The sequence below is a fragment of the Sorex fumeus genome, unplaced genomic scaffold (genome assembly GCF_029834395.1).
Source record: "Sorex fumeus unplaced genomic scaffold, SorFum_2.1 ptg000037l, whole genome shotgun sequence".
Taxonomy (NCBI): Eukaryota; Metazoa; Chordata; class Mammalia; order Eulipotyphla; family Soricidae; genus Sorex; species Sorex fumeus.
Window position 1 is genome coordinate 77,791,995 of NW_026606094.1, and position 15,477 is coordinate 77,807,471.

Consider the following 15,477-nt stretch of genomic DNA (forward strand, 5'->3'; position numbering starts at 1 on the left):
CACAGTCAGGAATGGTCAACAAAACAAAAATGCAAGCTACTGTGTATAATGCAAGCAGACCTGTAAACATAGTGTTAACACAATTTGTCTCTGAAGTAACACAGGGGAATAGTTATGACAACTATAAAACTAAAATATTATATACCATAATCTGCAACAACTGTAACAGTCACCTCAGAGAAAGACAGTTATGTAACTACAAAACAGAATAATGGCTTGCCTCTTTTTTAAAAATACTGTCGCCGTCACCATCCTCCCGTTGTATTACCCCATAGAAAGTAACAAAAGTTAAAAATTCCTGTTTACACTTCTGTTTGTGACAAAAACAGGGACTGAGCTCTGCTGATTACCACATCCCAGCATTTAACGTAAATTGGTGTGTTGAACATCTTCATATAAGCAGCAAGAAAATTATCAACTAATTATTGCTCTTAACTTGCATATTTCTTTTAATTTTTAAACATTAAATAAATGAAAACATAGTAAAAATTAACACAACTATCATTTCTTAATACAAAGAAAGGATAGTGGAAGAGCACTAAATGTTAAGTCATCTAAATTCTTTCTCCCCTAACTTGACTACTTTTTCTCCCCCAAAAATACTGTTTTTATAAACCAAAACAAGAGGGACTTGGGCATTTTGGGGGCATTTTTTAGGGTTTTTTGTCTTGTAGAGAGTCAAACAAAATACCAGAGATATAGGGAAAATCTTATTTATTATTTTATTCCAAGAGTTTGGGGGGTTTTCCTTGTTTCTGTTTGCAATTATTTCTAAACATAGAAAACATCGTGGTCAAGAGGACAATTGACACTGTTTCTATCTGCCTGGTTTTATGAGATGTGTTCTGTAAGCATGTCCATGACCTGCCTTGCACTATGTGCACATAAGAATCTGTAGAACTTCCTGTTGCTGGGGACCCTGCTGTGGCTGATCTCCACGTCCCAGGCATGTTGGGGTTTGCTCTGTTGATCCATCCAGCGTGTTTTAGGTTTCTCACCACTACTGTGTCACTATCGGTGTCTGTTTTCAGGTCTGTTAGCAGTTGTAAATATTTTGTTGGCCTGTGCTTCTCAGGAGCATGTATGTTTAGGAGTGAGTTGATGTACTGATCTCTTGATCATTAAGAAATGACCACCCTGTCCCATACAGCTTTTTTTAATTGGACCTCTATATTATCTCATTCAAATATGGCAGCTCAGCCTCTTTAAAAGAACTGTAACCACAATGAGATACCATCTCACACCTCAGAGACTGGCCCACATTCAAAAGAACAAAAGCAACCGATGCTGGCGTGGATGTGGCGAGAAAGGGACCCTCCTTCACTGTTGGTGGGAATGTCCACTGGTTCAGCCCTTCTGGAAAACAGTATGGACGATTCTCAAAAAATTAGAAATTGAGCTCCCATTTGACCCAGCAATACCACTCCTGGGAATATATCCCAGAGAGGCAAAAATGTATAGTCGAAGTGACATCTGCACTTGTTTGTTCATTGCAGCACTCTTTACAATAGCCAGAAACTGGAAGAAACCTGAATGCCCACGAACAGATGACTGGTTAAAGAAACTTTGGTACATCTACACAATGGAGTACTATGTAGCTGTTAGAAAAGATGAAGTCATGAAATTTACATACAAGTGGTACAATATGGAAAGTATCATGCTAAGCGAAATGAGTCAGAAAGAGAGGGATAGACATAGAAAGATTGCATTCATCTGGGGGATATAAAGTAACAAAGTATGAGATAATACCCAAGAATAGCTGAGATCAGCACCAGGAGGATTACTCCATAACTTAGAGGCCAGCCGGGTATCCTAGAGGAAAGGGCAGTTCAGATAGAGAAGGGAGCACCAAATAAAGGATGTTTGGAGGATCCTCCCAGGAGGGGAGATGCATGTCGAAAGTAGACTATGGACTGAACATGTTTGCCACTCAATTCCTCTTTTGCAGACCACAACACCCAAAAGGAGAGAGAGATCACAGGGGATTGCCCTGCCACAGAGGCAGGGGGGGATGGGAGGATGGGGGTGGGGGGGATATTATCCATGGTGGTGGAAAATGGGCACTGGTGGATGGATGGGTATCTGATCATTGTATAATTGAAACCAAAGCACAAAAAATTGTAAATCTACAACTGAAAAAAAAAATAAAATAAAATAAAATAAAGGGAAAAAAAAAAAGAACTGTTTGCCTGTATGATTATCTTCCAGTTTTGACTTTTAGCATATTTACTGACTGTTCAGATATGTCTCTTGTAGGCAGCAGAAAGCTGGGGCCGTTCTGATCCATTCTACCACTGTCTCTTGACTGGTGAATTCGGGACACTGACAATTACACAGACACTGAGTCACTGAATTTAGTGCCATCATTCTATAGAATAACATGTTTGTGAAGTTTCTCTTGTGTTTTGATGAAGCTGCTTTACTGCTTTTTGCAAAATTGGTTTCAAGGCTATGAACTTTCTAATCATCCCTTAAAATCTGAGTGAAAATCAGGATGGATAGAATAATTTTGGTGAGGATTTTATTCAACTGAGTTGTCGTACTTTATGCCACTATTCTCTTTTGACTTATAAAGTCTCCTCTGATCGACCTCTGAATCTTACATCTGAATCTGAATCCTTTGTATGTAAATTCCTTCTTCAATCTTGTTGCTTTCAATATTCCATCTCTGTAACTGGCTTTTATCTTTCTGATTACCATATATCTTGGAGTTTTTCTATTTGGGTCTATTTTGGCTGGGACCCCTTGAATCTAAGATACCTACACTGATCAATGCTAAAAAATTCTTAAGATTTTTTTTCTTTTTCTGTTTTTGTTTTTGGGTCACACCCAGCAATGCACAGGAATTACTCCTGGCTTTGCACTCAGAATTACTCCTGGCAGTGCTCAAGGGACCATATGGGATGCTGGGAATCAAACGCAGGTTGGCCGCGTGCAAGGCAAATGCCCTACCCTCTATTCTTCATCGAATTCCCCTTCCCCTTCCACAGGGACTCCCAGGGCTGCCTTCCTTTACTCCTGTGATACTCTTTAGTTGGGGTGCTCACAGGCCACCAATTCACACTTCCTGGTCATGGTGTTCACACATCTTTAGTGGTATTCATGGGGTCTCACTCAATTTAGCTGTGGTACTCAAACATCTGTGCGTGGGTGTGTGAGGCTGACCTGAAAGCACAATAATCTAGTTGTGGGGTTACTAGAAACCACCTGCGTCATAAGGCAACCTAGACAACAGGATGCCGGAATCATCACAATTGGCACATGTGACAGCACTGGGAACTGAACTCTCAACCTTAACAGTAAGTCATTGAGCTGGCCTCTGGACCCAGTGAATGCATTTAGTAGTTATTAGCTGTTAGAGAGTCCAGCCCAATGCCTATAGGTTACAGCCACTAAGTACTCAGGGCAACCAGGACAACTCCAAGTAGTGCTTTAGGGCCAAGGCAATGCTGAGGTCCTAAGCCAGAAACTCACACAGGCAAAGCATGTGCTCTGTCACTTTGAATCACATCCCCAGATCACAGTACAAGTTTTGGGGCAAGAGAGGTCATACCTAGCAGTGCTTGGGGACCATATACAGCGCCAAGAATTCAAGAGAATTGCCTTATCTCCTGTATTATCTCTCCAGTCCAATACAAACACTTTACTAAAATTTTGCAATTATCTTCAAGTCCAAAAGCCAGAACAACACTTTGACCTAGAAATCATCCCCTTCTCAGAATCTATTCTGAAAGAATAACTGCTAATACATAAGTACATCTAAAAATGCTAACTCTGATAATGTTCAGTGTGGAAAAATTATTACACCTGAACACTTATGATAGAAGGCTGCCCTCTTCTGTCACAGGATTAAACACGCACTCTTAGACATAAACTAACAGGGCAGCCAGATGCAAGCTCACACTGAGTTACAAAGCTGAGGAATTTGGTAAGCCAACCCCAACCTTTAGCATTCTGAGCTTGTTTGGAGGTTCTAGTGGGGACTGAGGCACTACTCATCCACCTCAATCACAGAATGCTGTGTGTGTCTAGGGAAGGTAAGCTTACAGCTTGAGGAAGGACAAAGATGAAGCAGTGAGGTAGCCAGCCAAAACAGTGAAATTAACCCAATGGTTAATGGAGTGACAGATGTTACAATCAGATTGTGTGCACATCCAACCTTTTATGTTTTAAAACTAGTCATGGTTAAAGTATTAAATACCAGAGAAATCAGCAGAAGCTACAAATTATCTTTATTTCTCCTCCAGAAAAAGACAGTTGTGAAGCATTTACCATCACAGCACTATAACTTGGAAATTCCTCCCCATTCCAACTCTGTGGAGCGTGGCTAGGTGACTTGTTTTAGCTAGTGGGATGGTGGTGAAATTTGACACATGCAGAGATTTTAAATGAGCTCAGGGCTTACTTCTCTTCTTGTTTTCCTGGCATCTGCAATTAAAAGAACATGTGATGTCCTAGAACATGTGGAGTTACTGGTCCACAAGAGAATGACAAGCAAGAAACAGACCTTAACTAAATCTACATTCTGAGGCAGAGCCGTCCTGAGTGACTAAACTTGTCAGTCCTTGAGCAGGAAAAAGAAACTTGTCGTATTAAGTCACTGCAATTCAGAAGTAAAACCAATAGATGAACTCCTCAATGACAGAGATGGACCAACTAGTCTACTCTGGTGATAAAGAATCATACAGACTTTAAATGCTATAGATGTTTATTTTATCTGGTATGTCCAGGTGATGTTGCAAGTTATTCTGTTTTCTGTTTGAGAAATTTTGGGGGGCGGGGGGTTGGTTTGTTTTTTCTTCTGGTTTGGGGCCACACCTGGCTGTGCTCAGAGCTTATTCCTGGATCTTATGCTCAAGGATCCCTCATGACAGGTCTCAGGGCACTATATGGTGTGCTGGGGACTGCATCTGGCTCGCCACGTGCAAGCACTCTAACCACAGTACTATCACTCTGGCCTCATGCTGCAGGTTTGGTTTTTTGGGGTTTTTTTTAAGGATTTAGAAAACAGTGATCTATTTTAAAAGTATACTTTAAAAAGCATTTTGAATATTACAAAAATGTCATAATGGTTATTTCTCGGCAGGGGTTATAAACACTGTTTTCTGAAAGTAAGTTTTTTGGTTTGCAGCAATCATTTTCTGAAAATAAAAGGTTTCTTATGTACTTTTAAAAAGGCTCAATCTCATCTATATACTTGCCTTGAGAGGAAAAGCTTCATACTTAAAAAACCGAACAAAAATGAGTTTTACTTTGCGATATATTAAGCCTTGTGTTTTCTACACTACATGAATTAAATGCTCTTGTGAAAGTATTTGCATATTTATGCTCAACATCCCATGGCTGCTCTTAGCTCTTACACTCCATTCTGGGGTCCTAGAAATATCTCCATTTCCAAGCTCACCATCACAGATTTGGATCATTGTCACATACTCAGTCCCATAGCTTGAGAGTCAATGTGGAGTGATCATCACTACGGATATGCATGCTTAAATTATTTTGAATTTGTCTGAACAGGGTATCCGGTAAAGTCCTTTGGTTTCAGACATACCCCTGACAAAACCATACTCTCCAAGGCCTTCTCTGAACTCTGAGCGCTGTGCTACCATTGTGGGCTGCATATACTCCCAGAAATGCCTCATTCAAGAGGTCTGCTATAACTGCATAATACAAGGCAGCCAAGATAAAGTGTTCTCAATATAAGTGTTAGTTAGCATATCCTTATACTTCATCGGATTTACCTGATGTTACTGAACCTGGCTGATCAGATACTCCTCCAGAACATCTTAAAATAGAGGCCACATCCACAGGCACTAGGGGCACAGAGCCACTCCAAGTAGAGCTCTAGAGGCAATGCAATGCCAAAGATTCAAATAAGTGCTTTGCCTAGGCAAAGCTTGTGCTCTACCACTTGGGGTAAAAAAAAAAGGTCTTTCCAGGCAAGACCTTTTTATTTTTTAAGAACAGATTATTATACCCCACTAAATGCTCTCATTCACACATCTATTCCCCAGAAAACATTAATATGAGTATTTAGTATACAAACACCTAAATCCTTGCTATTCAAGGAGTGGTGTAAGACAAGTATCAGCATTACCTGAGAGCTTCTTACAAATGCAGACGCTCCAAATCCAGACAGACAGAATCAAAGCACACCCTTCACACCCCTCACACCAACAGCCTATGGCCCTGGAAAGTGTTGCCCATGCTTCTGTGGTGTGTCCAGCCTTTGCACTACTCTACTTAGCCTTCTCAATCTCAAGCCTGACTAGCAGTGAATAAATGCTAATGAGCTCAGAAGAAACATCAGTAAGGTCAGATGAACTGATTTTTCCGAAGTCCACAAAGTAACTTTGCCCACTACTACACTCACCCTTGCATCACGTACGGGATCTGATGACTCTGTGCTGGGTCGGTTGGTGCTTGTGGAACAGTTCGTTGCCTCAACCCATCTGAGGAAGAACTGGCAGCTAAAGGCAAGTTTTCTTGACCAGGTGATGGAGCTGTTGATCCTGATTGATCTGCACTCTACAAAAATGTAATCAATTTTTCAAAATTTAATTAACTATAACCATGAGTACAACATATTGCTAAAAATATTTATGAAATTCCTCTGCAAAATGACGAAGTTTTAGTTTACAATCTGAATTTTGTACCAAGAGTAGACAGACATTTTAAGCGATGAAAATGAAAAGATTTCAGATTATCAAAACTACTTTGTTATACAACACTACGTTTTTCAATTAGGCTGAGTAATAACTATATATTTGAGAGAGAGAGAGAGAGAGAGAGAGAGAGAGAGAGAAAGAAAGAAAGAAAAAGAGAGAGAGAGAGAAAGAAAAAGAAAAGAACAGCTGGGGCCAGAGCGATAGCATGGCAGGTTGGCCTTTGCCTTGCCTGCAGCCAATTCGGATTCAATCCCCAGAATCCCACATAGTCCCTTGGGCACCACCACAAGTGTTTCCTAAGGACAGAGCTAAAAGTAACCTGTGATCATTGCCAGGTGAAACCCAAAAAGACAAAAAATAATGAAATAAAATAAAAATTAAAAAACAGCTTACTAAATTGTGACGATTAAAGTCACAGATGTTTAATACATACAGTGCTGAGCAGATGATACAAATGACTTTTTTAAATATGTTAGATGCCTGGGACTATGCAACAATGCTAGTGGTAACCCAGGGGTTTAAAATAGTAAGGAAAAATGCTTGGAATCAATAAAAACTCTCTAATGTACATGACCTACCATTCCCTTTCCAGGGAAAAAAGGATCCAGTGGCTGGGGCCGGAGCAATAGTAGAGTGGGGAGGAGTATGCCTTTTACATGACCAGGGTTCGATCCTTGGCATCCCAAATGGTCCCCCAAAACACCACAAGGAGTAACCCCTGAGCATCACCGGTGTGATCCAAAAACAACAACGACGAAGACCCAGTGGTCCCTGGAAACCTGAACAAACCAAAAGATGAACCTACCTGCCCTCAGGATCCTACCAAACTCCCAGAAGTTGTTTACCTCACCTGGGTGGTTCTGGTACTTCCCAGGGGCAACACTGTTCACTTTGGGAAAGAGTGGTCTGAAGCCTGGTGTTACGGAGCTACTGAGTCTTAAGGGTCCACATGAGCTCTCAAGAAAGTCTCAGCTTTCATACCAAAAAAAAAAAAAAAAAACCAGACTGAACTAGAATTTCAAGATTCCTTTCAGTTCATTTATGGGGTGGGGTTGTTCAATCAGGATTTTTTGTTTTCCATATTCAAATTCTGTCAGTTCTTCGCAACAGCTTTAAACCATACAGCCCCTTGATTGTCCTACTTGAGAGCAATCTGCCTTCGAGGGACGGGTTCGTTTGTAAATTTGTTATACGGGTTCGTTTCTATGTTCAAGGCGCAGCAGCAACAGCTACAGCCCTGTGCAGAGCTCGAGACAATGACACCTTGCACAGCTTCTGACCGCTACAGGCTGGGTCTGATTCTAGCACCCTCCCAAGTCTGCTCATAGTCATCTGATCTGCCCTGCTACCCTGTTTTTAAGAAGATGGCGTATGCTCTTGCATGTCTTGAAGCTTTGTCACCAAAAAGGACACTGGTCTTTTGCAAAATTAACGAAAGTTTTCTTTAAAAATACTATTCCACACAAAAAAGAGAACAAGTGCTTTATTAGGGAGTCCGATTCTTAGTGACATAAATCAGGAAAGACTTCTTTCTTGACAAGATTTCATCTTATACGGACCACCATAATATGGTAATCAGGGACAGAGAGATAATACAGGATATAAGGCACTTGCCTGGCACACAGCTGGCACCAGCATCACATACGGTCAGTCCCCCAAGCATCATTACCCCAAGAGTGACTCCTGGACAGAGCCAGGAGCAAGTCCTTAGTTATCATTGGGTGTGGCCCCCAAACTAATAATAGTAGTAAGAAGTTCATTTATGGGGCTAGAGCAATAGTATAGCAGGTAGGGCACCTGCCTTGCACGCAGCTAACCGGTTTCAATCCCTGGCACCCTATATGATGACCTAATCACCACCAGGAGTGCTTCCTGAGCTCAGAACTAGGAGTAAGCCCTGAGCATCACCAGGAATAGCCAAAGCCAAAGTAAAAAATAAGTTCATTTATAACTTAGGAGAAAAGCCCAGCCATTTGGCACCACTGAAAAGTGTCTTTAGAACAAATAATTTCAGACTTTATTAAGTAACTCATCCTCTATTCAATTTTCTTACTAAGGGGTACTGGTACTGGTACGGGAACTGGGGACGGCCATCAGAGCCAAGACTGACTGTGCTCCAGGGCCACACGGCCTACCTTTGGCACACTCTGACAGTCATACGGTGCTAGGAGTCAGACAGGGCCTGCACTCTACCACCAGGGCATCTCCACAGTCCCATTAGATAATTTCTAAAACATTTTTAAATCACATTGAAATTTCTCAACCACAAAAATTAATGAGAACTTAACTAAATTTGTGTTTGATACTTTATTTCCTAACAGTCCTTGGAAAGATAAATATAGACACTAATCACACAAAAATCATGGCTAACTTGAGTTGCCCAAAACATTAACTTTAGGCTTACTCTTCAAAACCCTATCCTCCCCTGAACACATATCACACTTGCCTAGTCTTTTTCTGGTTGTTTATTTTCACTCTGGAGCAACCTATGTTCTCTTTGAGCATGCACTTTTCTCTCCCTTTGCACCTTTCTAAATAAGTTTCAATAAAAACTATCTTGCTTCATACACACAGACACACACACACACACACACATACACAGAGCCCCAATCTCAAAAGCCAGTGGCTCCAGCTGCTATCTGTTATCTGTTGGGGTCTCAGTAGCCAACCTGAGACTTTGACCAAATCCCCTGTCCCTGAAAGCAAGAGCCGGCCCTGTTTACAGGTGTTTGCTCCAGCACTCCACACACTTAGGCACTCTGGTTGAGAATGAATGTCATAACAGTTACCATTTGCCTGAGCTGACACACCTGGCCCTGAGAGTGGGAGATGTAAATCATTACTAACATCTGTACTGAGTCAGACGAGGTGAATGTGATACACGTGGATTGTCCCCTGAAATGTATGTATAAAAACCCCTGTGTGAGAGCTAATAATAAACGGATTGCTGACTGATCACCAAGCTTTCCCCCCTCCACATGGTTCTTTCTCTGAGGGGGCTGGAGTCTGCCATTTCGCGGAGGGCCAGGGCAGGGGCTTCTCTCCTACCCACTCCCTCTTCTATAGGGAGTAAGTCCAGCAATTCCAGGGAATAGTACTTCAGTGTGCCGGGGTCAACTGGCCAGGGCCCCGACATCTGGCACCCGAACGGGAACAGTGTGGACGTGGACAGTGCAGATGTCGCTGAAGCAAGGTATGACCCCCTGATCGCCCCGAATCCATGCAGTAAAATAGGCGACTGCACTGGAGATACCCAGCTGGTAATTCAGGCAGGGGAATAAATGGGCACTGAGGCTCTGCCCCCTGATAGTGAGGTACACTATCAGAAGAGTCCTCCTCGAGACAGGACTATTTTGGTCAATTCCCATTTTGTTTTCGCTTTTCCCCCCACCTATGGAGTGCCTAGCATCTATCATATCCATGTTTCGCCGCAGGGGCATCTTCATCATCCTTCTTTTGGCATCTTGCCTCATTCTTGCTGTGTGTTTTTTCGAGCCGACAATGTCCACCTTTCTCCCCGCAGACACGGGTCGGGCACTTAAATGCCACTAGGGCTCCCACCGCTTGAAGATTCCCACAATAAGATAAGGGTGTCACAGCTGTGAGTCCCAGATTCACTCGCGTCCCCCCCCACCCCCCACCCTACCTCCCCCATCCCACCCCCGCAGAAGAAAAACTGTGCAACTGGCAGGTACTCGTTGACAAGCATTCCACTCGTCACCATTTATTGTGGACGCTGCTGAACCTCTCCTCTGTATTCTCTCCTTTGCCTCAGTGGTCTCCTAGTAGAACCAACAGCTATCCTGACCTTCTCGACCCCACTCAATTTCCCAGTATCATGGGCAACTCCATTCAGAAGGTGCAACGCCCAGGTTTGAAAGATTTGCACTATCTGCTCAAGAGCCAGGAGCTAGAATTTTCTGAAGATAGGGCATCTAAGATTTGGGGCTCTATCCTTAGTGTGTCTCCTTGAGTTACTACTGGGGACCTCTTCTCATGGGACACCTGGGACCAGGTAGAGAAGCTTGTTATAGAACAGGCCAAAAATACAGGCAAAAATCCCCCACCAGGTTTGTATGCGACAGTAGCAGCCCTAAAAGCATGCCTCCGGGAGGAAAGAGTGCATCTCTCCTAATACTAAGCAAGCAGCCTTTTCAGGGCCACCCTTCACTGATCAGGATATAGAGGATGAAATAGCCAACGAGATTTTTAGGGGAGACAGACCTGAACCCTCTCGCCCCACTGCCCCTCCAGAAGGAGCCTCTGCTCCCTTTTCCAACCCGAGACTGGAGGATTACTGGGGTGCTTTCTTTAAGGAAGAATGCCACACACAGGCAGATAGTAATTCTGGTGCCCAACCCCCCATCCCCATAACATATGGGCAGCTGTCAGGGACTGCAGATCAGTGGAGCACAGGCCTCCAGCAGGCTACCATCCCGAACCCTTATTGAGATTAGGTTCATGCTCTAGTGTTATCAGCCTGTTGGCAGCTTGAAGAGGATCCCACTGAGGCTCCCCCAGGTGGACTGCAACAAAAGATAGGGGAAGACCTCCTAACCTTTGTTAACAGGGTCCAAAAGAACATCGAGCACAAGTTTCCCCAGGGAATCTGAGAGATCAGTTTATCAAACTGTTGGTATGGGATGGCATGACTACGGAGCATAGGACCACTTACACAGGAATGAAAACCGGCTCCAGACAATTGGATATGTGCTACCCAAGATTTAGCATCATCTACGCAGCAGATCCAGGCGCTAGCCACAGCCTTGGAGAATCTTGGAGAATCAAAATGATGGCTTTACAGAAACTCTGGCAGGTGCAATGCAAGCTCAAATGGAGTCTATGACACACTCTCCCAGGCCTCTGTGTCACTAACACCTACCTAGAGATCCTCCCCACCCCGCCTCCACAAGGCAATGGAGAGGCCCAGACCCACTCATTATCTCTGGTCGAGGCTTTGGGTGTGTGTTCCCGATTTCTGAACCCTAACCTATCTGGGTGCCTGCAAGGGCCCTCAAATATGTAGATCCTAACAATACCCAGGGGTGTGATGATGCCCCTAAGGAGAATATCCCTTCTGCTTAATTTCTAGATGGCATTCCCCTTCTGGATCATGACATTCCTTGCTGTCACAGTAGATGCCACCTGACACCAGCCGTAGAAGCCACCTGACACAACCTCACCTGGAAACTCAGTGACAGATTGGTGGTCTCAACCACAGAACAACATCCGGCTAGGACCTGGTTCCTGACGATCAAATGTGATCTATGGATGTAAAGCTCCAGGGCCTAAAGTGGGGATCCAAAGGCATTTTTTTAAAAAAAAAAGTTTAATGAAAAAGACACAGCGCAACACAAGTGGGATGTCCAGGGGCCCCCAAAACCAGATCAACAGAACCCCTGTGGCCTTCCAAAGGGCAGACAGCAACCAGACTCCAGGTCCACAGGGCAAGCGGCCCCTCAAATGAGATCAGCAATGTTCATGGGCATCTCGTCGATCTGGGTGGAGTAGTACTGCTCTATGTCCCTGAGGATGCGGATGTCGTCATTCTTCACAAAGTTGATGGCCACACCCTTGCGGCCGTAGCGGCCCGACCTCCCGATTCTGTGGATATACAGCTCCCGGTTGTTGGGTAGGTCGTAGTTGATGATGAGGGATACCTGGGGGACATCCAGGCCCCGGGCCCACATGTCTGTAGAGATGAGCACGCGGCTGGCTCCCGAGCGGAATTCCTTCATGATGGACTCGCGCTCCTTCTGCGGCATGTCTCCGTGCATGGATGACACAGTGAAGTTGGCCTCGCGCAACTTCTGCGTCAGCCAGTCCACCTTCCGCTTGGTGTTGCAGAAGATGACAGCCTGTGTGATGATGAGCGTGTCATACAGATCACAAAATGTGTCGAACTTCCACTCCTCTCTCTCCACTGCCACAAAGAACTGCTGGATGCCCTCCAGGGTCAGCTCATCACGCTTCACCAGGATGCGGATGGGGTCAGTCATAAACTTGTTTGTCATCTCCAGGACCTCAAGGGGCAGCGTGGCGCTGATGAGCACCACCTGCGTGGCCGGGGGCAGGTAGCGGTACACGTCATAGATCTGTTCTTTGAAGCCTTTATTCAGCATTTCATCAGCTTCATCCAAAACCAGGATCTTGATAGCACGTGCCCTCAAGCTTCTGCGCCAAATCATATCAAAGACCCGTCCTGGTGTGCCGGCCACCACATGCTGCCCGTAGTCCAGCTTCCGGATGTCCTCTCCCACGTTGGTGCCCCCGATGCAGGCATGGCACTGGACATTCATGTAGTCGCCCAGAGCAAGCAAGCCCTTCTGGATCTGCACAGCCAACTCTCTCGTCGGGGCCAAGATCAGAGCCTGCGTCTCCCGGACCTGAATGTCCAGGCACTGGAGCACTGAAATACTGAAGGTGGCCGTCTTGCCAGTACCAGACTGAGACTGTGCGATGACGTCTCTGCCTTTGATGATCAGCTTGATGGCTCGCTGCTGGATGGCAGATGGCTTCTCAAAACCGTAGGTGTAGATGCCGCGCAGCAGGTCCTCCCGCAGGCCCATGGTGTCGAACGTGGGGGTCACGTCCACCTCCTCGCTTGTCTCGAACTCCACTTTGGTCATGCCCTCCTCCTTGCGCAGCCACTTTCGCACCGAGCTCGATGTCGCCATCATGGCCATGGCCTCCCTGATGTGAATCCGCCACGAGCGCGCGCAACCCGACCTGACTCCCAACAATCAAATTTGATCTATGGATGTCAAGGTCCAGGGCCTAAAGTGGGAATCCAAAGGCATTATTTTTATGTGTGCCCAGGAAAAAGAAACTATGGGAGATGTGGAGTTGTATCAGATTATGTATCATCTCGTATCTTAGGTTTAAGAGCTGGGACTGCATTAGTACTGGATATATAGGTCAGTAGCCACAGTCCAAAAATGATCTTATTAAGGTTTCAAAAACATAGGGTGGGTTAGATTGGGGAAAAATGTAAGGGAAAGTGTTTACCTGTGAAACTGAGCTTTACTGGGATAGGGAAAACAGCCACCAGCTGGTACTCCGGGAATACCTAGGGACTTAGACTGTATGCTACAGGCACCGATCCAGGTGTGGTGTTTATGCTGACCACACCGGAGCTGTATGTGATTCTACGGCTAAATTGCGAGATGGGTTCGCTAAGCAAAAAAGAGAACATGAGGCGCAAGAAGGATGGTTTGAGAGATGGTTTGGCATGTCACCCTGGTTTACCACACTTGTGTCTGCCTTGGCCAGGCCAGTCTTTACTATTGCTACTTGTAACACTTGGGCCATGCATGTATTGTAAAACGCTTTGTTCAGATAAGAACCCAATTTGGGGCCCTGGTGATGCTCAGCCATGCAGTAGATAAACCTGCAGACCCTCAACCAGGAGATGCGGCCTGGTTGTGTGTGGTCATGGAAAGTTCGAGAAAGTGCAACATTGCTGCCACGTGGGGAGAAATGCTGGGTCGAGAGCCAGAGACAGGTAAGGCCTCAGAGGAGGCAACCTAAGATAAGGCCCGATCCCCAGCGTGAGGCGTCTGGGTGGCCCTCGGCAGCTGGCTCTTATATAAAAGAAAAAAGAGGGAGATGTTGGGGTCTCAGCAGCCAGCCTGAGACTTTGACCAAATCCCCTACCCCCGAAAGCAAGAGCTGACCCTGTTTACGGGGCCCAGGGGCTTGCTGCAGCTCTCCACACACTTACTCACTCTGGTTGAGGATGAGGGCCGTAACAGTTACCATTTGCCTGAGTTGATACACCCGGATAGTACTCCAGTGTGCCGAGGTCGACTGGCCAGGACCCCAATAGTTATCTACACTTAGATTTTAGAAAAAGAAAGATAATCAGAAACTCAGATAACTCACAGAACTACTGCTGCTGGCCGCCAATGCTTCACAGCTTTCTCCACTGGTGCTGGACTCTGAGGAACAGCGAGGAAGCCGAGTAGTACACACTAGATGAAACAGATGATACTCATCTTGCTGAAATTAAAGAGCACATTTAAAGGCAACACTGGGAAATCCACAATTCACAAAAATCTTATCTCAAAACTTAATTTTCTTTATAAAATCACTTTATTTAGTGGTTATTTAAATAAATATTTTAGCATTTGGTGTTCTTGTGAATACTTTCACATTGAGTATTTATTAGGTACAATATTATTAGGTGTTAAGGACTCAATATATGCTATATAAAAAGTATTACTCTGCATACCAAGGAATCCTAAATAATGTTGTAAATCTGTGTCAAGAAAATTATTTTACTATACAAAACAACCATTCTGCTATTAGAACTGTGAGTCACAATGAAGTTTATGCCTATAAACTTTTGAATAGTAAAAATTTTTCTAAAACTTGATTTTATAGTTATAATTAAGTCAGTGATTTTAAGTGATTAATTAAGTCAGATACTTCACAATAATCTTATTTGCTTCCATTTTAGCAAGACACATAATTTTTCTTAACTCAAAACTTTTATCTGAGATAAACAAAAAGGGTATATCTGAATAACATGCATGTGTTTTCATAAACCCTATGGAATTTTCCTACGACTGAAAGAATTTAACTTAGCTCAAAACACATTTACATTTAAGCATAACACAAAATGGAAAAGGAGAATAAAAGACAGAAATCAAGTAGATAGCAACTTTAAAAAAGAAAAGCACAAGGTCTAAAAGATATAAAATCCTATTATTGATAGTACTGTAAGACTGTCAACTGCAGTTACTAAATAAAATAGTAAGTCCAAAAAAAAAAGTAAATCCAATAATAAAGGGGCAAAAAGAAAAGA

General features: G+C 44.0%; 2 protein-coding genes across 3 annotated transcripts in view; both read right to left on the reverse strand.

The window, feature by feature from the left end:
• The window catches only part of HERPUD2 (HERPUD family member 2), a 41,660-nt gene that overhangs the window by 13,161 nt on the left and 13,022 nt on the right, over positions 1–15,477 (reverse strand). For both annotated transcript variants that reach the window (XM_056118250.1, XM_056118251.1), the window contains exons 3-4: positions 14,549–14,669; positions 6,374–6,521 (exon numbers count right to left, since the gene is read on the reverse strand). In XM_056118250.1, the coding sequence (XP_055974225.1) occupies positions 6,374–6,521; positions 14,549–14,669 (269 nt within the window). The remainder of the gene's footprint in view (positions 1–6,373; positions 6,522–14,548; positions 14,670–15,477) is intronic.
• On the reverse strand, positions 12,081–13,361 carry LOC130027457 (eukaryotic initiation factor 4A-III-like). The gene has a single exon (XM_056118249.1). It carries the CDS (start codon positions 13,352–13,354, stop codon positions 12,128–12,130), a length of 1,227 nt encoding a protein of 408 aa, XP_055974224.1. The 5' UTR covers positions 13,355–13,361; the 3' UTR covers positions 12,081–12,127.

Excerpts from the sequence above, each read along its gene's own strand:
- LOC130027457 (XM_056118249.1), bottom strand. The coding sequence starts at position 13,354 with ATGGCCATGATGGCGACATCGAGCTCGGTGCGAAAGTGGCTGCGCAAG.